Source organism: Notolepis coatsorum (assembly GCF_963971535.1).
Source record: "Notolepis coatsorum genome assembly, chromosome: 12".
In the NCBI taxonomy this organism is placed as follows: Eukaryota; Metazoa; Chordata; class Actinopteri; order Aulopiformes; family Paralepididae; genus Notolepis; species Notolepis coatsorum.
This window is the reverse complement of record NC_140176.1, coordinates 61,861,036-61,885,113: the sequence shown is the minus strand read 5'-3', so window position 1 is coordinate 61,885,113 and position 24,078 is coordinate 61,861,036. Positions and strand designations below refer to the sequence as shown.

General features: G+C 42.8%; 1 protein-coding gene across 2 annotated transcripts in view; it reads left to right on the top strand.

Moving 5' to 3' along the window:
• Positions 1-17,076: 17,076 nt before the first annotated feature.
• The window catches only part of LOC311238497 (cadherin-10-like), a gene marked incomplete at both ends in the record, with an annotated part of 90,813 nt that continues 83,811 nt past the window's right edge, over positions 17,077-24,078 (top strand). For both annotated transcript variants that reach the window (XM_084326585.1, XM_084326584.1), the window contains one exon: positions 17,077-17,286. In XM_084326585.1, the coding sequence (XP_084182711.1) occupies positions 17,077-17,286 (210 nt within the window). The remainder of the gene's footprint in view (positions 17,287-24,078) is intronic.

The following is a 24,078-nucleotide window of genomic DNA, read 5'->3' as shown; positions in this document are numbered from 1 at the left end:
GATAGGTATATTCAGTTCATTAAAGTCTAATATTTTATATCCAGCTCCTCTCATGAGTGCATAGGTCTCTGGAATGTGGCCAGTAGTGGGTCGAGTGACCACGCCAAGCCCAGAAATACATTGACCTGATGACCTGTGTGACCTAATGTGCATGCATGGCTATATCGGCCTCCGGCCACAGGCCAGTGAGAGGAGCAAACTAGACTACCATATATGACCAGGCTTGTCTGATCATCATTATTACCAGTGGCTCGCTAAATTTGGAACCCACATAGTATAAAAGCATGGTTGTGTCATCATTCTGGAGCCTTGCAGCCCCCATGGAGGGCTGTGGTCTCCAGGACTGTTCCTCGTTCTCTGTGTGTTCCTGTCAATAAATACCATCGATTGACTTCACCTTCGTCTCCTGAATATCTGTCCAGCTGGCTCATCATATCAATCCAAATAACTCAGTTTTATACTATCAAGTGTAAAGTCACCATCTTACATTAGCTTTGTGTTCGCAATTTTAATTTTGGAGACAGCTTGATGTTGGAACATGCAGGGCATTTCTGCCTGTCACACCTCCACTGGTGGCTGAATATCAGCATCAGGGTCTGCAGCAACAGGGTATTTAGCTCATAGCCACCCTCCACTGATGTTTTGCCCCTTTCATCGCAGAACATCTCGGGATGGTAGGGCAGCGGTCAGGGATGTCTCCCTATCACTCCCTGCAGCTGGATTTAGATATCCAAGTGATTCCATTATGTGGTTTCTTGTTTCCCCTCCAGCTCTTGTCTCTTCTTCTCAACCAGAGCTAACCACTTCCCTTTTCCGCTTCTTCTGAGAAATCGTCAGTGGCGAATCCTTGTGGAAGCCAACGGAAGCCATGCCTCCCTATAAATTTCATATCAAATTATGAAATATGAAATATGAAAAAAAAAAAAAAAAATTAAAATATATTTTTTTTTTAATATAGTTTACATTCATTTTCATCTGTGCATCTGTGTTTTTTTTTTTTTTTTTTTTAATGTCTCCCTCTTCTCCTTCTCACTCCCTCTAACACACTGTCAGACTGTGCTCACTACTGCAGAGGAGAGAAGCAGTGGGTAGGTCTCTTTCTCCAGGCTTCCAGCATTATAGAGTGAGTCCAAACTCCAAATCCGATCCTAGCCAATCAGATTCGAGCTGACTGCCACTTTGCCACACCCTAAAAGTTTAAAACGGAGCTGGGAGGAAGACGTTCAGCATAATATTCCACCTGGAGGCGGGGCAGGTGCCATATTTTCCCCTCTGCACTCTGAACATTGTATTAACCCGTAACTGTTCCCACGGGCCGAATATTGCCCCGATCCTCGCGAGATTAAATCCACGGGGACCTCTCGGCGTGCCGAAGCTTTTCCTAAATCACTTCCATCATCGAAAACGAGGGGAAAAGGTCGGCTCGCGACCCTGAAAATGTCGCGTGATTTTAAAAACGCTGTATTAAGTGAGCCTATTATGGGATCCACGGGAGCTTTCTATCGTGGAAACATCTGGGCGTCCCGCAACTTTTACTGATTCACATGTAGCCCCTAAAATGCTTAGAAAAGGAAAACAGAAAGCGTGGAATAAACTCGCCGAAACGGAAAAGTGTCCCACGGGCGCGCCGTGATTCCGATCCGCGTGAAAATATTCACGGCCATAGAGGAGACCGTGGGACACCTTTTTGCAACCGAATATGTGTCTCGAATTTGCTCCCACGCGGCGCGCAAAATCGCGCAAGGAAAAATCGGACCAAAAATTAACCAATGCTCCAGCAGTATTAATGACCCTGATGTAAACAAGACAAACGTCTTTCTCTGGTCTGCATCCCCTTATACAATTGTGTGTGAATGAATGAATGAATGAAAACTTTATTAACAGATTGCGGAATGGGTACAGTACAGTACAGCTCAATACATACAATTGTTAAGGGGATGCAGACCAGAGAAAGACTTTCGTCTTGTTTACATCAGGGTCCCCCATTTTCAATTCATCGTAAATGTGTATTGAGCCGTACTGTATTGTACCCATTCTGCAATCTGTTAAATAAATAAAAATAACGTTTGACTGGCCGCCGAGCCATACTGTAGTGTACATGGTGACTGCTTGACTTAAAAAAAAAAAAAAAAAAAAAAAAAAAAATTATTAATAAAAATATTGAATAATTTTTTTTTTTATAATTTTTTTTTGGCTTCCCCTGTTATTTTACCCACGCGACGCCACTGGAAATCGTTAAGGACTTTCCTGACTTTCGCTGCGGTTCAGATTCAGATTCAGATTACTTTATTCACCATATTGTACAGGTACAAATAGAATGTGATTCGACATTACAGTGCATGATTTTTTCACAAATAGGAATAAACATAATAATAATAATAATAATAATAATAATAATAATAATAATAATAATAATAATAATAATAATAATAATAATAATAATAATAATAATAATAATAATAATAATAATAATAATAATAATAATAATAATAAATAAATAAATGCAAAACAGGACAGAACAGTGAGACAACAATAAGACAGTAAAGTGCAGTGGTTGGGGACATGGATACAGTGCAGCACAGTGAACGGTGAAGCTAATATCTCTCAAGAAGCGCTTGGATGAGAGGCTCACACGGCAGCCGACCTCCACTGGATAGGTTACAGCTCTGCAGCCATTCTCATCTGGATAGGTTGTTGCTCTTCAGCCTTTCTCTTCTTGATAGGTTGTTGCTCTCGGGCCATTCTCTTCGATAAGTTGTAGCTCTCCAGCCATTATTTTCTAGATATGTTGTAGCTCTAGCTCTCCAGCCGTTCTCTTCTTGATAGGTTGTAGCTCTCCATCCTTTCTCTTCTAGATAGGTTGGTTGTAGCACTCCAGCCGTTCTCTATGCTTCCTGGATGCCCCCTTCCCATGGCACTGTCATCTCGACTATCAAGACATGCTTCTCGTCACAGGATTATGTCGGGTATCAGTGTGGTGGTGGTGATGTCAGTGGGGAACCTTAGCTGCTTGTCAAGGCCTGCTCTCATTGACCAGTCATTTCCTGTGGCCAAGACTGATGTTCTGTCCTGTAAGGGGCAGTTCTGCACTGATTGTCCAGCTGTTACAAAATGGACATGCTCCTTCTGATGACATTGGGGCTTCTTATTTGCTAATACTCTCATGTTCTCTGTGAGTTCTGCCAGCTTCTGTAGCACCTGGTCATGCCGCCACCTATAATGACCCTGGGCCAAGGCCATCTTGCAGCCAAACAGGATATGGTGTAGAGTTGCCTGTGCCATTCCACTCTCGTCATTTCCGTGATCACCAACTGCTTCTGTTATTTTGCGGATGCTTTGGACCAAAGCTTGTGTGGCTCCCCCCCAAGCCCAGACCACATCTTCCTTGCTGGAATCTTCTGACAAGTTATTGGTGCTTTAACCTGGAGATGGCATTGTCCACACAGTCCTCTGCCTCCCATACTCTCCCCCATCCGGATCTTGGCACCAGCGCTCATAACCAGTTGGTCACTTGACTGTTGGAGTTCCAACACCAGCCGGGTCTTCTCCAACCTGTACCCAAGTGAGATGTATTTCAGTGGTGGCTGTAGGGCATTCCTTCCAGGCATCGGAGAGGCACCTCAGTAGTTCAAGCCACTTTCAGATATAGCTGTTGGCTTTGGTATCCAGTTTTGCAAATGATTCCGCACATCTTCAGTGGCCACATCACATGCTGGTATAGTGTGCATTGGTAGCACCAGACATTATATTTGCCAGGAAGGTATCTCTGGTCAACCCTCTTCAGTCCATCTTTCAGCATACTGTAATACTGTACTATATTTTTACATATAAAGAAAAGAGACACCCAGTGAAAAAAGTGTTGAATAACAAAACCACAGGGAATTGTTGTTTTTTCAACATGGGAGGTTCACATACACATTTTCCTCAGTGAGTGACAGCCATTGTTTGCGTATTGTCCTGCGTGCATGCTTTTTTTCCGTAGCCGTAGTTTACGAAGACGCTCTCTCATTGGCTAGCCCGCGGGCTAGCCAATCAGAGAGTGTCTTCGCAAACTACGGCTATGGAAAAAAATCACGTGTCCTGGATCTTTTTTGTTGTTGCAGAGAATGTGAAAATATATCAATGTTGGTGTTGTCTTCATATTTGGACCAATATCACCTCTGAGAGAAAATATAGTATTATATCACTGGAAAATAGATAACAAAAATTCTAAAATACTTATTTTACTTAACTTTACTTCAATTCAGTATTAGTTTGACACACACACACACACACCTCTCACACACACACACACATTTGTAAAGCTTCAACCCCTACAATTCCTCTCCTCAGTTGTAGCTGCCTCACTACACTATTTGCATAATGCTCTCCCTGCAACTTATTCCCCCGACCTCCACACACACACACCACCACCATTTTCTGTTGTGGGCCCCTATCAATGTCACACATTTGATCCAAATAGCGTAGTTACTAGTTACACACATGAATCATCAACAGGTGGTTTTCATTCAAGCTGCACAGTAAATACTATAATTGTGAGATCAATTGATACAAGAGTAGGACACTTACTTCCCATCTTCAAAAGGATCAAATCCTTCAACATCCACAACAAGTTCCTATGCTTGTTGAACATTATACCTCTTTTCATATATTTTTGCCATTTTATTACAAAGACCAGTGACTCTATCCTCTGTGACCAGCGCACATCTGTGGAAATTCTACAGATGAGAAAGGGGAACCCATAGAAAATGTCCATTGGTCCTCCCAGCCCACGTGACCATTTCTAGCATTTCCATTGGCTATGTTAAAACTTAAAAGCTCAGTGACAGATACTGTAGATACTGTAGATAGAGGCAGGGGATTTACTGGCATGAATTCGAAAGAGAGAAAAAAACAATCTAGAGATGTTTAAAGATTCTTGTAAATTATAAGCCGAAATTCCTCGCTCAGCCACACAGGCTGTAAGAGACAGACTTGTAATCCAGCCGGAAAGAAGAACATCTCCCAATTCAGATACAATTTAGAGCAAAGCTTTATAAACGGTTCCAAAGATACAGTATTTAATGTTTTGCAAAACATGTCTAGTGGCACGTGGGCGGTGCCAGTCGGTGTTCGAGGGTTAATTGGCTGATATCAATTCCTGTCTCCTGAGCCTTTCAGCCATTGTGTGGTGTGTTGTGTGCCTGGTGCCAGTGTATGGCGTAGCCCAAGGTTGGGTGCTAAACAGTGGTGTTGAAGGGGGGCGGCTACGTGGCGTAGTGGGCAAGGCGCTCGCCACGAATGACGGAGACGCTGGGCTTGCCTGTTCGAGCCCAGCGCTCCACATTGCTTTCAGTTTAGCTGGTCGTTCATACTAATACACATTGGCCGTATTAGGGGGTGGGAAACTGATGGGTGGGGATCGGGCGTTGTGGACAGCGACTCCTACAGGTCGGTTGGTGCGCCTGCGCAGTAGAATCAGGAAGTGTCGGGGGCAGCGTGAGCCTCCCACGCGTTACTCCTCGCCACTGAGAGATCGAGCTGCGCAGGTGAAAAGATGCGACTGCTAGCTGTTACCTCAAGTACCGGAGGGGACTTGTGCTATGTATGACTTAGTCCACATTGCAGCCGGCTTGTGGGAGGCAAGAAACAGCGTTCGTGACAGGGGAGGGTTGAATTGGATGATACGAAATTGGGATGGGAGAAAATATAGAAAATGGGAGAAAAAGTGGATAAAAAAAACAGTGGTGTTGAAGGAGGTAATTTGCACATTGTAAAGCACTTTGAATGTCTAGAAAATTGCTATATAAATGCAGTGATCGTTCATTCATTCATTAATTGGATCATTTCACAAATTTGTATTGGAATATGTGCCCACGCAAACATGATTTTAATTGAAAGGGCCCCCAGGAGACTGTGTTCTGTAGGTACAGGGGGGTTAATCCCTAGAACACGTCGTGACATCACACATTTCACCTATTTCACCCAATGACTTTCAAACCAAATGGATGTATACAAAAGATGTATATTGTGTGAGATTATGGGCAGAATACATCAGCTTTCCATTTTTGGGATGGAGCGCATCCAAGACAGTAGAAGTTGAGTACTTTCAGGCGACGTATGGCATTCACATTCAACATGGTTCAGATTGACACCTGCAAACACACGTGCTGTCCAAAAGATTTCACAATTGACAATATGCGGTTCTTCGTTGTACTTTGTCATTGTTACGAGGGCCTAAATTAAATAAAACCTCTTCACCATCATCAAGCGTTGTTTCCTCTGCGCTCTGTTTGACTAGTTCTGCTGATTAGGTTCTGCCGAAATTGACTCAACTCGTACAATTTGTTTTGAGACGAGGAACAGAATCAGATATTAGTTGTCGAGATATCCTGAGAGGAGATGCCTTTAAAATAACCATTTTAATGAAGGAATCATGAACATAATCCCATTAGACTCACCTCTCCAATTATGCATAATGGTACCTTGTGAATGTCAATATAGCGTTATATTATATATTATTATTCCTGGGAAGTTCTCAGAGACAGACTACAGGTATTGGCCTTTATATCTTCAAAACACATTTAATGAGATCTCAGTAGATTATATTTCCAATTTACAGGAGACGTTCTCAATTATTTGGTCAAACATGTCATTCATTGGACGTGGCTGGGTAGAGGTAGAAATCTAAGCAAATCCCTGTGAGTCGTCCCTACGAATACAAGGCACATGTTCGAGGCACCTGTTCAGCAGGCAGGGGATCTGGGGTAGATAGCGTGAACCCCTGCACATGTTACAGTACGCTCTCCCAGTGAAACTCCTCACTGTCAGGTGAAAAGAAGCGGTCAGCGACTCTACAAGTATCGGAGGAGGTACGTGGTAGTATACACCTTCTCTAGACCGACAGCTAAATTGCCATAACGACTAAATTGAAAAAGGATAATTACATGACATTACAGAATCACTGAGGGAAGGTGAATTCAGGGAAGCACTGCAAAACACAGTGTATAATAATTATATCTCAATAATTAAAAACAACATAAAATATGTTCTCGATCAACTGTGAAGATTTCCACAAAAAAAAAGAATGTTACTGAAATTGTCGGCGCTCAAATAATGTGGTTTTCAAATTAACATTCAAAAAGCCCCTTCACTAATTAAAAAACCAACGAACGCAGGTGCAATAACAACCTAGCGAAGAGCGGTACACATCCACACCTGAGCAGCTCCCTCTGCAAGGGGGGTTTCCGAAATCGACGACTCTACAATTCTACAAGCGACGTTGGACTCCGGAGGAGGAAGTGCAATATCGCCTGTGATCCTGATGGGAACCGACACTGGGAATTGGAGGAGGACTGGGAGACAATTTTACTTAAGAAAGCCGCTGCCTCGGCTCTGGAAAACATTGATTTAACGTAATGGAGACCTCATCAGGAGAGAAAAAGAGCAGGGTGTTTGTGCAAGTGGCCCAAAGAGTACTATAAGCTGGCGTTGTTGTGTTCACTAAAGACTTCTGAGGCACAGGAACAGGCTTTGGATATGTGTGGTGTGTCAGGAATTGCTAAAGCTTCAGCGAGAACACACTCCCCCATATACATTTCGTAAAACAGAACTGGGTACAATGCCTGTTGTTTATCCTCTGATGTTTGCACAGACTTGTTTGGGCTCTGTAACAACGGCGTAATCAATGTCCCAGGGGTGTAAATAGCAAGTAAATTAATACTAATTATATGCAGAGATGTACAAAATAGCCTGCACTTTTTTTTTCTCCCAGTGGCTTGTTAGTGAGGAACGACACACACACACACACACACACACACACACACACACACACACACACACACACACACACACACACACACACACACACACACACACACACACACACACACACACACACACACACACACACACACACACACACACACATGTACACACACAAATGGGCACATACCCAACCCATACAGACACAAGTAAACATGACTCCCCCTCCTCCCCCTCCATAATAAACATACACACACACCAACAAATAAACATACTGTACACACCTAGTCTCAGGACACCACAAACAACAAGGCTGTGAATTAGGAAGTGTGGGAACTTGGCGCATTATCAGAGGGAGGCTACCTCACCTTGCTTGTTCAGATGTTAATTAGTTTGGCCCGGCCTGTTTGCATTTTTATTTATTTATCTGCTTTACAGAGCTTTATTATTATTTCTTTCCTAACCTTTACTTACCCAGGGTACGTTTGCAGAGCACGGGTGCTCTTTCTCAACAACGCGACGCTACACACATCTATACCCGGGAGCTACCCGGCACAACCACAGTCTGACACCGTCGACCACTGAGCAACTCCACTGGAGCAGGTGGGGGTTAAGTGCCTTGCTCAAGGCACTCCGGCGATCGTCATTGAGGGACGGGAGAGTGTTACTCGTCCACTCCCCCCCCCGCGCTCGGTTGTGATCATATATTCACACTGATATTGGGGGACAGACCTTGAGCACGGATGAGGATGGCCAGTAAAACTGCTGCTTTCTTTAAATTATTCATTGCGAATGCAGCCCTGAGTGGCGGCATAGCATCATGCATTTCAAAGTCACTCCATCGTTTATCAGCTCAGGGTACATGTATGGTGTAGGGATATCAGCATTATCTCTCTCTCTCTCTATCTCTCTCTACCCCCCCCCCCCCCCCCCCCAAACATAAAAAAAACTGATATATATCATCTCACTGGATTCCCCCTCAGTTGAATTAAAATGCTCTATCACATCAAATAGCACATTATACTGTGCAGCAGAGATGTATTGATATGCATCCAAGATGGAACATGTAATGAAGAGACATGAGGGAGCGGACCCAGCACCACGGCCAGCCCGGCCAACGAGTCACTGTGATGGAGAGATGAAGATGAAGATGAAGATGGAGAAGTGCCCCCCTACCTCCTCCCCCATCCCCCCCACTCCCCCCCACCTCTTAGGGTGATTTACAAGTTATAGCCCTTTTCTCCTTCATTCCGCTGTCATTGAAAGGAGATTAGATGGGGGCGATTGCTTTCGACATCAAACATCATAGAGTCGATCCATCAGAGCGGTGGCTTTTTTAGTGCGGGTCTTCTCTCTCTCTCTCTCTCTCTCTCTCTCTCTCTCTCTCTCTCTCTCTCTCTCTCTCTCTCTCTCTCTCTCTCTCTCTCTCTCTCTCTCTCTCTCTCTCTCTCTCTCTCTATCTCTCTCTCTTCTGGACGCAATCGTGGCCAAAAATAAATAAATCTGCTCTGTGTGTGCCTTTTCCCGGAGTCCACCCCCTTTCCGCAGCCTCTAACCCCCCCTCCCCACCCCTCTCCTTTCCACAGTCAACCGACGCTTGCTGGGATGTGAGGACACTCTCTCTTCTCTCCCTTATCCCTCCCTCTGCCCTTTTTGTATGCTCCTTTCTTTCCTCTCTCTCTTTCTCTCTCTTCTCTCTCTCCCTTTCCTTTATCGCTAACTTGTGAATGGCAGCCAATCACGGGCAGAGCCGCCTCAGCCTCAGCCTCCCTGACTCCCACAGACAAAAGTGATGCACTGCTAGTGAGAGAGATGGAGAGAGAGAGGGTGAGAGGGGGGAGAGGGGGGGGTACAGAGAGAGAGAGAGTCCGCAACAGAGGGAGAGAGATAAAGAGACAGAGAGACAGAGAAAGATGGTGAAAGAGTCAGAGTGAAAGAGAGAGAGAGATGATAGAAAAGAGAGTGGAGGAGGAAGGGGAGACGAGCCAGGGAGGGGGTGGAGAGAGAAAGAGAGAGAGAGAGAGGGACGGAGGGAGGGAGGGCGGGTAAGCAGGCAGGAGACTATCTCTATCGCTCTCTCTCACTCTCTCTCATACACACACACGCGCGCACACACTCACATCCACATGCTCGCTGGCAGTCCTGTTGTCAGTCTTGGAATGTAAGCATAGCTGTGAGGAGACATCCACCAGCGCTAAGCACTGCTAAGCAGTAGGGACACACTACCATGCACTCAATACCCCTGGTGGATGCTAAGCTGTGAATACCGCAGGTGAGGTAAGTCCTTCTTGCGTTTTGTTTTGAAGATAACTACCCCCCACCTCACACAATCTCTCTCTCTCTATATATATTTTTTTTCTTCTTCTTCTTGATTCTAAAGACTTTGAAGGCTGATGAGCTCCTCATACAGAGACTCAGAGCCACAGACTGTAATGCAGCACCAGGGGGGGTTATTGCTAAACGGCAAGACGTATTGCAACTTCACAGTGGTTTACTGAAGGCGGCCGAGTCGAGTCAAGTGAACCTAACTAGACAAGAGGAGGTCTGTTAGTACATGTTCAAATCAATTCACATGCGTCGTCCGTCTGACACAAGGGATTGTGAAACTTTTGCTATGAACAACGTGAATTATTTATTTTCTTTCTATGATTTGCCTCTAAACACCTCATTATATATATTATACGGTATGTATTTAATTTATTTATTGTCCCTCAATGTGCAGCATAAGCCACCTGTCATGCCATGGATAACGTCAAATTCAGAACTTTATGTCAGGGCGGATTTGTGGAATTATCATCCTACGTTTTATTTATTTTTTGGTATTAACTCTCCCACTTCTCAATGTAAATGCCCTGCAGAGGATCTCAAGCTATAATAATATGCACTGGTTATATGGTTTACCAGTGTGCACACATAGTACACACAGTGTGTGTGTGTTCATGTGTCAGGGTGTGTACGTGCATGTATTCATGCATGCACCTGTCAGTACCATTTGTGTGTGTGTGTGTGTGTGTGTGTGTGTGTGTGTGTGTGTGTGTGTGTGTGTGTGTGTGTGTGTGTGTGTGTGTGTGTGTGTGTGTGTGTGTGTGTGTGTGTGTGTGTGTGTGTGTGTGTGTGTGTGTGTGTGTGTGTGTGTGTGTGTGTGTGTGTGTGTGTGTGTCTGTATGTGCATGTACTCTATGTGTGTGGGGGCTGGTGATGGCAAGTCATGAAGCACAAGCATATTTGATGGAGAGGCAGTGTAGCACTAACCTTACATTACCTGGATTTGTGAGATGACAAGATAATGTGAGAATCCATCTAGTCAGGCTTCAAATGTTCCCCGAACCACAGTGGTCTGGACTGATCTCTACCGGCTGCTATGGGTAAAGATACTCTGCCAAGTGTTTTTTATTTCTTTTTTAAGTGCAACCCCTATTCCAAACTGTTTCAAAAAAACGACTTCCCAGATGGTTCAGTGTAACAGACCATCTTTGCGGGTCAGGTAACTGTAGCACACATATCTCAGAAACGCATGGATGTGTTTATCACGGTGTTTGAACAGCGCAACGGGAGCAGCCAAATGGTGTTCCGGGGCCATGTTCATGTGCATATCCTCCAAAGTTAATCCGCCTCTCGCTTGGTCTCTCTCTCTCCCTCTCTCCGTCTCTGTATCTTTGTTTGTCTCCTTTTAGCGCTCTCCTCCTCCTGTCTCTCTTGCCCTGTCTATCTATCTATCTCTCTCCATCTGTCTCCCACTGTCTGTATCTCTATCTTTGTCTATATCTCTGTCTTCCTCTTTTTGTTTCTCTCTGTCTTTTCTCTTTCTTCATGTATACGTCTGTCTCCTCTCTTTCTGTCAACCCTCCCTGTCTCTCCCTCTCCTCTGTCTCTCTATCTGTGTCTCTGTCTCCTTTCTCTGTGTGTCTCTCTGTCTCCTTCTCTCTGTCTTTTTCTGTCTCTCCCTCTGTCTTTCTCACTTCTCCCCCCCCCCCCCCCCTGTCCGTCTCATGCTTCCCCTCTTTTTCCCATGTTACTGACGTGCTCCACAGTATACATGGACCGTTGTACAGCCGCTCGGGTGATGTACAGCGGCTAGCTTTGTGGTGGGTTTGTTTGTTTCCTCCATAATTGGTTAACACAAATGAGCCGCTAACATGTTCTCTGGGTGTTTCCAAACAATCCCATGTGTCGGATGTTTAAGGACCTTTCAGTTTCGAATGAATAGCAGTGGCAAGTATGTCCTCCCACACATACGGTTTCGCCCCTCTCACACAACAGATAGTTCCACAACCTTGGACATGGAGAATAGAGAATGGTCCCATTATATTGGGAAAATATAAGGGTAGAAAATGATGGTAAAATGTCATGTTCATTATTGTATCGTTAACAGTGTGCACATGTGATGTTGTACAGTACATTGTGCATGTGCAATGCTGTTATTATTATAAAAAAATATTAAATTCTTTTTTTAATAATAATTACAAAAACATTTGTAATTGTCGCTAGTTGTAATTTCACCTGGAATCACCTGTGATCACACAGGAGAACCCTATCCTTAAGTAGAAAAACAGATTGAGCTCCAGCTCAACGTGATTAGCTGATTAAAATACATTCATTTAATATCATCAAACCGCCAGGCATCCAGACAAACAACAAACAAAAACATACTCCCTTCATAGGCTACTGTAATGTGGATTATCTCATATAGTCAACACACCCTTTTAAGGAAAAGAAGCCCTCCCTCCCTGCCTTTTCAGAGAAGCTTTTCTGTTTGGGGAAGTGAGGACTGTATCCAAAAATTGCATAGAGAGCTTCATCAGTAAAAAAGCTTGCTGAGGTTTGCCAGAGACTGCAGTCAGTGACTATTGCAGTGTTTGCGCAGCAGGTCTAGGGCTCCACCAAGTGGAGATACAGGTGTCTCCCATCTGCACTGGATTTAGACTGAGCCTGCGGTGGTCTGTGGATTCCAGCGTGCAATCACTAGGGCTATTCAAGCCGTCAATCACACACAACCTCACACCTCTGGTCAAGTGTTTGCGTTTCTAGAGACGTATCGAGGTTGGCTCCCTGCTCTTGCAAAGCGTGTCTTTTTCAAACCACAGATTTGGGTGCAATTTCTACGGCTGGATTCACTGAATTCATGTATGATCCTGCTAACTCCTCTCATACTCTCTTTCTGTCTCTCCTCTCTCTCTGTCTCTTTCTCTCTCCCTCCCTCTCTATCTCTTTCCCTCTCTCTCCCTCCCTCTCTCTTTATCTCGCTTCTCATGCATTCACTTGTTGATTGATTTAACCTATACATATGAGAGAATAATTGAAACACGTTATAAATGTCAACCATTTGTAATTAGATTGTGTGTGTGTGTGTGTGTGTGTGTGCGCATGTATTTACCGCTCACATATGAGTGAGTGTGAGTGAAGGGCATGGCGTGTGTGTGTGTGTGTGTGTGTGTGTGTGTGTGTGTGTGTGTGTGTGTGCGTGCGTGCGTGTGCATGTATGAAACGGTGGAATGCTTGCTCTCTTGTGTGTGGTTGGTTCTTAGAGAGACAGTGTACGGCTCTGCTTCCATCAGTTTATGTCTGTGAAGCACTTTTCCTAAGAGAGAAAGCTGAAAGATTCCTGGTGATCATCTGGCTCATGTTGACCTGTTTTAATTATCTGTATGACTGTGTAGTCCCGGGTCTCCCAACGTTGGGCTCGGGGGGCATGTGTGGTCCGATGTTGTAATAAAAAAAAAAGATAAAATCCTAATCAAGCTAAAATGTCATAAAATCTGCAGGTTTGAAAGGAGACATGTTATTAGCTGTATGACTATACAGTTATCTTCCCTGACGGGATCACTGGTTAGGCACTTGGAGTGATGAGCTATCCTGTATGCTGGCTGTCCTCGGCTACAATAACACAAAATTGTTTGTCGACATAATGGTCATAGGACTTTAGATCTATCGGCTAATCAATATCGACTAATTCATTGTCTATCGACTAATTAATTGATTTAATTAAAAAGGAAATCTGTGATATTGTTTTTCCTGCACGCACATGCAGAGGGACCTCTTTAAATCTGGTGCTTACAAGAGCATGACCTTTCAATTCATCCTTAACACATTGGTCGCCAAAAACGCTTTCCAGCATTATTGCCCACCATGCGTTGACCGCCAGCATCGCTATACAGCGTTTTTTAGATCACTATTTAATTTTTTCGCCATGGCATTCATAATTCATCCACCCACCCCCGGTGCTGCAGCGGGACCCTAAATGGGACTGCAACGGCTCAATACCGCTGCCTGGTGGATGGCCGGATGTTGTCATCGGTGCGTCGAGGAAATTCCTCCGGCAGTCACATCTCGCTACGGGACTCCTGACAAACACTATAGTACATTTGGATCGCTGCCATAACGCAATAATCGATATGATTTCGGCGTTTATTGCGCCATACAAACCGGAAATTGATCTAGGCGATCGGCGTCGAATAATTGGGATCTTTCTCCTCCAGTATCATTGGCCCATGGTAAGTGAACAGTAACGTTATTTTCAACCCGATTGTGCATTTCCTTGTTTGCAAACAGTCTGATCAATATATCCACCCATACTACATAAAGCCGTTACTGATGATCAATGAATTATAAACGACCCCCGCCCCCCCTTTCCTCCACGCATGATGAAGCATAATGTATACCGATCATATACATTTGAATTTTTTAATATAGCGTGTATGGGAAATAAACGGCAATCAATAATCTATCATATGCGTCAGGGTCTATAACTACTGTTTTTGGAATTACAGCAGAAAAGATTAAAAACATACTTATATTCTAGAAGGTATTACTGTAACACAACAATGTATGAATGAAAAAGTATAACGTTCCCACATCCTGAACGATAGATAATCGATGTTGAATGGGCCATAGTAATGTATATACAATTTTAAAAGTTATAGTCGTGCAAAAAAGGTAAACATCTCCATAGGCTTTTAACGGTGGCAGAGAGTGGTATAAGATGGGCACAATGCCCGGCGGTCTTAAGGAAATAACTCATAATACAATGACTAATGGATTAACAAAGACTTGGTGGACTAACAAGGTGGGGACCTTCTGTCATAGTCCCATGACATTCAAAAGAGAGGAACGGGTGAATTCAGCCAGACCTGAAGGACAATATGTTGTAGAACAACTGGATCAATAAAATAAATTTTGTCTAACACTGTGTAGCTGAATGCACCCTTCTCTCTGGTCAACGCTGCAATTCAAGCACCTTAGTTGGGTAGTGAAGTTGGCTTCAACAATTGGAATAATTAGTGATATAGATAGATAGATCTAGATAGATAGATAGATAGATAGATAGATAGATAGATAGATAGATAGATAGATAGATAGATAGATAGATAGATAGATAGATAGATAGATAGATAGATAGATAGATAGATAGATAGATTACAAACAAGCATATTTACACTTTTGTCCCTTCAAGTCTCTGTCTTCCATACCAGAGGCCTTATAATCTCCCCACCATCTAATCTAATCATAAACAACTTTATCCAGCACTCTACAACATTTAATGGACTAAATAAGTTGAGATAATTCAGTTTGAGTGTAGAGCATCTGGCACGAATTCAGCCCTGCTCCCTCATCCTTTATTGGGAGTGTTTGGAGAGAATTCCAAAAAGACACGCCGGCCTAATGCTTAATAGGCATGCCACATCAAAGATTAATATCCAGAATGCTATTAAAACTCAAGGACAGCCTTGAATGATAATTAGAAAATGCAATCACAAGTATCAGGGCCAGATTGATTGCGAGGCTGCGTTTCCCGATTTCCGGAATGCACTTGTCACGCTCTTGCCAAACCCGGGGCCCGCGGTGCGGTGATAACACCACATCATCAACGCGGCGGATGCAGTCAAGTAAACTGCACCCCGCGGAGGGGGGGGGGGTCATCACAGCACAGATCAGCGAAGTTGGCCAGACCGGTTAGCCTTGTTTTCCCCCCCGGTATTTCCTCAGGCAAAATAAGGACACAGAAATGCAAAGTACCATGGTTGATTAAACTGGCTGTGTGGTTTTCTTGGCGTCCTTCCTCCACCTTATATTTATTGTTCATTCTGCTCTGGTGTCAAGAGTCACATACCCCATTGAGAGACAATATTCAAACCCATTTATCTCCTAATTATCTACCACTTCCATTATGAGTGTACGCTCAACCGAAACGTTGTTTATTTCAAAATAAGACTAATAAAAGCCATACGTGTTTTTAGTTCGGTGTGGTTTTCGCAAGCTTGTATTCGCCTCATCTACACTTCCTTTCCCCCCCCCGTCCTGATTACACATTTTCCTCCTGATTTCATTCTGCTTTAAGTCTCTCTGTGACAGATTATGAGCGGAATGCGGATCTCATTAGCTAATTATTTTATTTCTATTCACAGGATAACAAGTCATTTGCATTTCCATGCTTCACTTTCATCAATACTATAATACCACTATCACACTAATTTGTTCATCGACAGTAACGGGTTCTTTGTTCTATCAAATGCCTCCAACTGACGTCGCAATCCTTATTTAACAGCTCGGAACAAAAGCAGGAGGAATTTGCAAAACCGGCGTGCCTTTTATGCGGCGTCCCCAGAGGTACACAGCGAATGCTTGTCGGGATAACTTTGGCACTCTAGCCTTTCATATGGGCCACCCGCCTCCCCTTCTAAATAGGCTCTTTTAGAAAGGGAGGCAAGATTTATTAGGATTAAGTTCCACAAGCCCATACATTATGCAGGCCTCCCCAAATTACCTATCAGGACTAGTCTTAGCGGGGGCACGGGCTCAGTGAGGTAGAGGGAGAGGATTGGCAATAACGAACGGGAAGAAAGGCTCTTATCAGACGCGAAAGCTTGATTGACACATACAGGTAATTTTTGGCGTTGTTGTCCGTTCAGCTAGAATGCCGTTGGAAATCACCATTACAATGCTCCATAACACCTGGGAGTAAATCCTTAATCCTGGTCCACTTGACTTTTCTTTCAGAATAGAACACCGCTATTGGAATATTGGAATGGTGGAATTGGCCATAAACTGATAGAAACGTCAACAAAAACAGGTCGTCGTACCTGGACACCTCAACAATCACAATATACTAATAGGAATATCAATGCACAAGTGCATACAATTCCACCATGTGTTTCAAGACCAGGTCAGGTGAGATTCATTCCTCTTTTCTTGACTTCACAGGAATCGACAGGACATCGACGAGGGGAATACAATGTCTGTTCTGGCGGCACTGTTTTCCACCCGACCAGAAGCCTATCACCATAATTCATAAACCGCCCTGGACATCCCCCCCCATCCCCCAACTGATTGGATACCATGATAGCCAATCAGCTCCTGCTCCTCCTGACGCTCTCCATCCTTTGGCCGAGTTCCGCTCTGCCGTTCACACCGGGGAATATTGGGAATCTGTTTGGAACGTCGCAGAGTGATGGGAGGATACTCCAGCGCTCCAAACGAGGATGGATGTGGAATCAATTCTTTCTGCTGGAGGAGTACACAGGAAACGACCATCAGTACGTTGGCAAGGTAACATCTCAAAAACACATTGTTGTTGTTTGTTCCACCCCATTGTATGCGTTAACTTGTTAACACTTGTTTTGGCGTACATGATTTAGGTCGTAGAGCAGGGGCGGAGCTAGGGGGTGGCTACCTGGGCTCAAGCCCCGGATGTATTCTGAAAAGCACCGAATCTATTTAAAAAAAAATAAAAAAAAAAAAATAAAAATTTTTTTTTTTTTTTTTTTTTTTTTTTTTTTACAATTCATCATTGTTACATGAAAATATGTTTGCACCACATTTAGCAGAAGCTAATTTCCATCTGTGGTCTATCCAGCTGCTAACTGTATTTGAGTGAGTTAAGTCTTGGTGTTATGGTAGACTCAGACCTAAGCTTTAAATCACAATCAACAAGTTGACAAAAACTTAATTCTTCCACCTTAGAAACATAGCTAAAGTACGGCCATTTATAAATCAAAAGGACGCTGAAAACCAGATCCATGCCTTTATCTCAAGCCAACTCGACTACTGTAATGCACTCCTTACCGGCCTCCCGAAAAAATACGATGATAACTATTTTATTGCAATGCACTATTGCATTATTTTATTCTATTTTACTAACAATTTTATTGCACTGCACTATTTTACTTTGTATCAGTGAATCATAGACGCCTGGCCATAAGAGCATTTGGAGCATCTCTGCTCTCCCACTATTGAACTTGGGGGAGCAAAGGTATGATCTTGCTCCACCACTTTTTGATTATATGAAAAATATGATATATCCCCCCCCAATATATAAATCTAACCATAACTACGTTATGGTTAACTGAGTTTTATAGTGAAAAGAGCAGCTTTATTGGTCAAGATTGAAGGCTCTATATTGCAGGAAATTGCACATACAGGTTCATTAAATTCAAAAAAATCTGTCGTGGAGGGGGTCGTGCCTGACCCCCTACAAACCACCCCTTGCCTGCCAAAAAATTTTTTTTTAAAAAATTTTAAAAAAAAAGAATTAAAATTTAAAAAAAGAATTAAAAAAAAAAAAAAAGGGGGGGGGGCATCTGGGCTAAGCCCCGGATCTCCTACAATCCTAAATCCGCCCCTGTCGTAGAGCAGTGCGCTGACAGGCCAACAGGCCAGGCTTCACCTTCACGCGGGAAGTCACGTGTTGTTTACCTTTTCCATTTTCTGCATATCCAACCATAACGTTGTGTCAGCATTGGCAAACTCCTAATACAAATATCACCTCTTATTGCATCAAGACCAAGGAAACTATAAAAGAAGGAAGGGTCATCTTGTCAGAATACCAGCGTTCTAATGCTCTGTTTGGTGCCAGTTCTATTGAAGCATGTAGCCTATTCAAATTCTAAATATTATTAATATAATATATATATTCAACCTATATATCAAATGTTAGCTAGTGAACAATGCAACACTTTGCTGATGATTCTGACATCCGAGGTAATAACCTGTTTAAATGATGGGTCATAAACGAGGAGACGGCTGATCCCATTCAACTGAAAGTTGGCTGACCTGAACGTTTCCACACTTGGCAGCAGTTTCCTTGTCAAGACTGAAATTATGCTGTGTATAAGAAGAAGAACCGCAGACAATGTCCGGCTACTTCAGGAAGTAAATTTGAATTAGTTGTGTCCGTCACACATACAGTACAGAGCAGAGCAGCAAACACAACCTAATCACCTGCTCCGATCAGTCAAAGCACTTCCAAAGACTTTACACGCCGTCACGCTATGATGATCACAAAAGGAAGAACTGTAACCCCCCCACTTCCCAGATCAGAAGGGTCTTCGCCGGCTCATACTAGAAAGACGGTGAACACTAACGTTGTGAACCTGAGGGAGGGAAATGAGTCGACTGTTGACAGCCAATTTTCTTTCGGAGGAAGCTGCCTTTCATCGCACACCTCATCCTCCGGAGTAAACAAGTGTCTTGTGCAGGGGTAGAGTAGGGGGGGTATGACAACCCACTTTGCGGAAAACATCAGCCCGACACGTTGAGGAGAAAGAAAACAGCAAACAGAAATAAATGTAATGGAGGAGGAGGAATACACATTATATCAATCAATCAGACTGATGATGAAATGGACCTGATTATGTTGTGTGATGAACCAACAAAGTCATGCTAACTGTAAAGCACGGGCGGGGGTTCCTTGATGTGTCAGAGATCTGGCACATTCTGGCTCTTCTCTGATGCTTTCTGGCAGACGACTTCTGTGGCGTGACAGCAATCTCACTCACCGGGCTCTCCACTCTCCCTGTGTCCGACATTATTCACTATTAAACTGTCAGGAAGACACGAGGCCATAATAAGTTACAGGCTGGGGAGGAAATGGAGTGGCCACACGCCGCCATGCGGCTTTGCGGAGGAAGTTGTGGGCGATCCATATCACTAATTCCATCAGTTTTACTTTGGAGATCTCCCAGAGAGCGAGAGAGGGAAGGGGAGAGAGAAGAGAGCGAAGGAGAGAGAGAGAGAGAGAGAGAGAGAGAGAGAGAGAGAGAGAGAGAGAGAGAGAGAGAGAGAGAGAGAGAGAGAGAGAGAGAGGTGGAGGGGAGGACAGAGGGAGAAATGAAGACTTGGACCAAGTGCGAAGCACTTACAAGCCCAGCGCGAAGCCATCAAAGCCTTGATGGTCTTTCTCATAAAACATCATTTTATGGCCTTTGCAGTGGGCCGTGGGAGAGCTTGTTTATTTCACATTCAATCAAGCCTCCCTCAACCCCCACACGTCAGTCTCGTACTTTCACATTTGAGTTTGATTTCTCCATTATGGTGATTCAAATGTATGTAAATAACAGGCCCAATTTCCTGTAAATTCGTCTCTGGAGGTACTGCTTTTCAAAACAGTATTATTAACATTATTAAATCAACACGGTCTCATCAGAAAATGTAAATAAAGTACTAATCGACCACAGGAAAAAGGGTACATAATGTACATTATGTTATGGCCATAAGTAATATATTTACTTATTGTATTGACAAGAGTCCAAAACAAATTATGGCGACTTGGAGTCAAACCAACAAGTGCTCTCACCACTAGACTAAGCCAACTTCGGCGTGACACCAACTTCGGCGTGACCACCCACCCTGATACAAACACAGCAATACTATGATGATGATTTGTTGTAAAGTTTAACGGTTATGATTAAGATAGAAAGTTAAGGTTAAGGATAGGGTTATGGTTATGGTTAGTTATGTAACGGTGTGGTTAAGGTTAGTGTTTGGGGCATGGCTATCAGAAAAGAGTGTCTCGGTAGTCTTGAGGTAAAGGCCCAATTGCCTCCCATGCGAGTGCCCTGGGTTCGTTCAACAAAACGTTAAAAGCAACAAAAAAAAGGGAAATATGTCAATATACTTATTTATAATATCTACACCATGTACATTTTTGTAAATATGTCAATATATTACATATGGCTATGATATAACATAACATACAATATGTACCTTTTTTCCTGTGGTCGATATGTACTTTATTTACATATTTTAAGTGTGATTGAGCTGATTAAATAAATGGATAGGGTTTTGGAGATCATAATGTTAAAGGTTGACCGAATACAGTATACCTGAAGGATGGATGAGTGAGTTGCTGAGCACCCCTGAAAAGTCCTCCTGTGTCATCAGTCAAACAGATTCCATTTGACCATAGTCTCATGCTACCAATAACACCGTAAACTGATTCCAATAATATATAATGCAATGTACAATGTTTTTGTATAGGTAAACCTGTAAATCCTTAATTTAAGCTGATTTCCAGGGTGCCATTAATGAGTTTCCAACTTCGGCGTGAGGCCCTACTTCTTACACAAGGCTCTGAAGTGTGCACTTGCAATGCTGTGCAGTGAATTGAGAAATGTTGTAGTCTGGAGCATCCCAGCCAGGGTTTACCTTGTATTACACTGTGTCTTGTAAACAAAACAGATCCGCCTACTTCCAAGAAGCTCACCAAGCATCCTCTGAAATCTTCCATCACAAGTTGGAAGGTAGAAATCAAGCAGTTTGATGTAATGTATATTGTAATGTGCCCACTCAAAATACTCTATTACTACTATACTACTGTTGTATGTACTATTGGTAGGTTGGAGGAGATCCCTGTGCTAGTGTCACAGGCAGCTCTCTCTCTCTCTCTCTCTCTCTCTCTCTCTCTCTCTCTCTCTCTCTCTCTCTCTCTCTCTCTCTCTCTCTCTCTCTCTCTCTCTCTTTCTTTTTCCTTATTTTACATATCTTTTTCAAGGCCTTTCTGAATTCTTACTGTGTGACTTCCCCACCAGCTATGAAACATGTCCAGGGAGGGTTGTGAGGTGTTGTTTTAACCTGCATATGTGATAAAACGCAGTGTGCAATGATACACAGCATCCACCTCAAGACCCCTCAATGCTGTGTATCATTGCATCACTGCGTTTTATCACTGGAGATCAATTCCTCACTCACCATTGTATTTTATATAAAAAATTGGGTTGCATATTTTAATTATACATAAAACATGTAGCCTATTATTATTATTATTATTATTATTATTATTATTATTATTATTATTATTATTATTATTATTATTATTATTATTATTATTATTATTATTATTATTATTATTATTATTATTATTATTATTATTATTATTATTATTATTATTATTATTATTATTATTATTATTATTATTATTATTATTATTATTATTATTATTATTATAATATTATGTTGACAACTGATAGCTAGGTGAAGCAATATTCCTGTGGGTTGGTGGTGCAGGGATTAACCACATCATCAACACATCACAGTCATTTTACTATAACTGCTGATGGCATAATGCCGCAACAACTTTGACCCCCCATTCCATGTTCGGACCGTTTACACAGGAAGACAAGGTTGAATAATGGGGTAATGCATTGAATGGGCAATAGTGTGAAAGGGACTTAAGAGAATGGATATGCATTGCATTTTATCAATAAGGCTCTGCTTATGAAATTACCCTGTTATCTCTGCACGTTGATTGCTTTTAAATACAGCACATAATGGTAGGCTACTGGTCACAGGATTACTTCTTCAGATACACCACATCTAAAAAACTGAGTTTGGCTAAACTGGTTTTAAATATTATGCACCGTACAAATGGAATGAACTACAGAAAACCGTGAAGTTAGAACATTTCATTCCGTTAGAAGATTAAAAAGTTTAAATGTTGCTTGTACTTGTTTTCTTTTATATGTTGTGTTCGACTGAGCTGTACTTGTTTGTCCAATGTCAATTGGTACACAGGTCGCCCTTGAGAAAGAGATATCGGTCTCAAGGTACCTATTTAAATAAATACAAAAAAACGAAATGACTAAGTGCATTGTTCCAATGTTTCCCACTTCTTCGTTTGTGTCTCGGAAGAGAGCGAGCGGGAGAGAGCGAGAGAGAGAGAGGAAGAGAAGAGAGTAATTATTCTGTATCCGTTCTGAGCTCTATTTCGCTATCTCCTCTCTGCAGCACCAAGTAATGCTCAGCACAGACCTGACAAGAATTGCCAATGATTTTCCTCCTATGCTGACAATTCCTCAGTGTTTGGGCACAAGGCGATTCAACTCATCAAGGCTCTCTGCTGTAAAAGGCTGTGTTTGTCCTACAGGGCCTTGAAAAGATATCCGCTAAACCTAAACAAAATGCTTGTGCCGTATCATTATTTACTTTACGTTTTGTGGGTACACTTTGTCCTGAGTAACATTGTGATCTTATCCAATCTGTTGGCTTATGGTAAAGACGGAAGGACATTCTATTTTCTCTTTTAAATCCATCACTAGCGCTTGAAACAACTCAGTTTCTACAGTTTTGAGGACAGAGAAAATAACAGGAGGATGTAAAATGCTAATCAAAGACTTGATGTGGCATAGTGACGCTTGTCAGTAACCCACGAGCGTGTGGTTTTTCTTTCAGATGTATATTGGATGACTGCAAAGGGAACATTTCCGCCATATCGCGTCCATTCATCTTCACATTTCAGCTGGAATGTGGATTGACTCCTAATTCTAGCAGAGGTGATCCCTGCAGAAATCCGAACACACACCCCCACCCCCCATAAACCTCTGTGGTGCTGACACCGTGCCCGTTGCCCTTCCAATCCGGCAGTGCAGTATTAGTACACACCTCTAAAGTGTGCGGCTGTTTCGTTGTAAGGCGGCACCACATTGCTGACTCCCGTGAGAATTCTGCTTAATCTTATAGCCTGCGATAAATCCAAATAGTGGGGGAGAAGATGTGTTTACCCGTATGATTAGTGGACTGGCTTTTACGAGCACCTCTAATAATAACCATTGGTGTTTACTCTAGGGGTTTGTTTTTCCAGTCCGGTGTTGAAGACATGTAAATCCCCATCGCTCTATGTTCCCCGAAGGGCTGTCAAAGTACAATTAGCCGACAGACTAGACAGTGCGTAGAGATCCTTTTGATGGCTATTCTTCAGTTGTTGTTGTTGTTGTTGTTGTTGTTGTTGTTGTTGTTGTTGTTGTTGTTGTTGTTGTTGTTGTTGTTGTTGTTGTTTATTTTTATTTCTCAGGTTCCTCTTTATGGGATTAACAACTGTGGCTGGGAAATGTGGCAATAATCAGAAGATAATTGTGAGGGAGAAAATAGCTTGAGAAAATAGAAAATTCATACGGTGTGACATATTGGCCTTATCAACATCAAGTGTCAATTAAGGACTATGCGTTTTAAATGGGAACGCTGATGCATTTCAACATTTAAAAGCTGTCATTCCAATGCCTTGAGAAGCTTCCATCTGTCCCTGTACACATCAGAGAGGACGACGTGGAGGGGAAAGGGTAATCATTC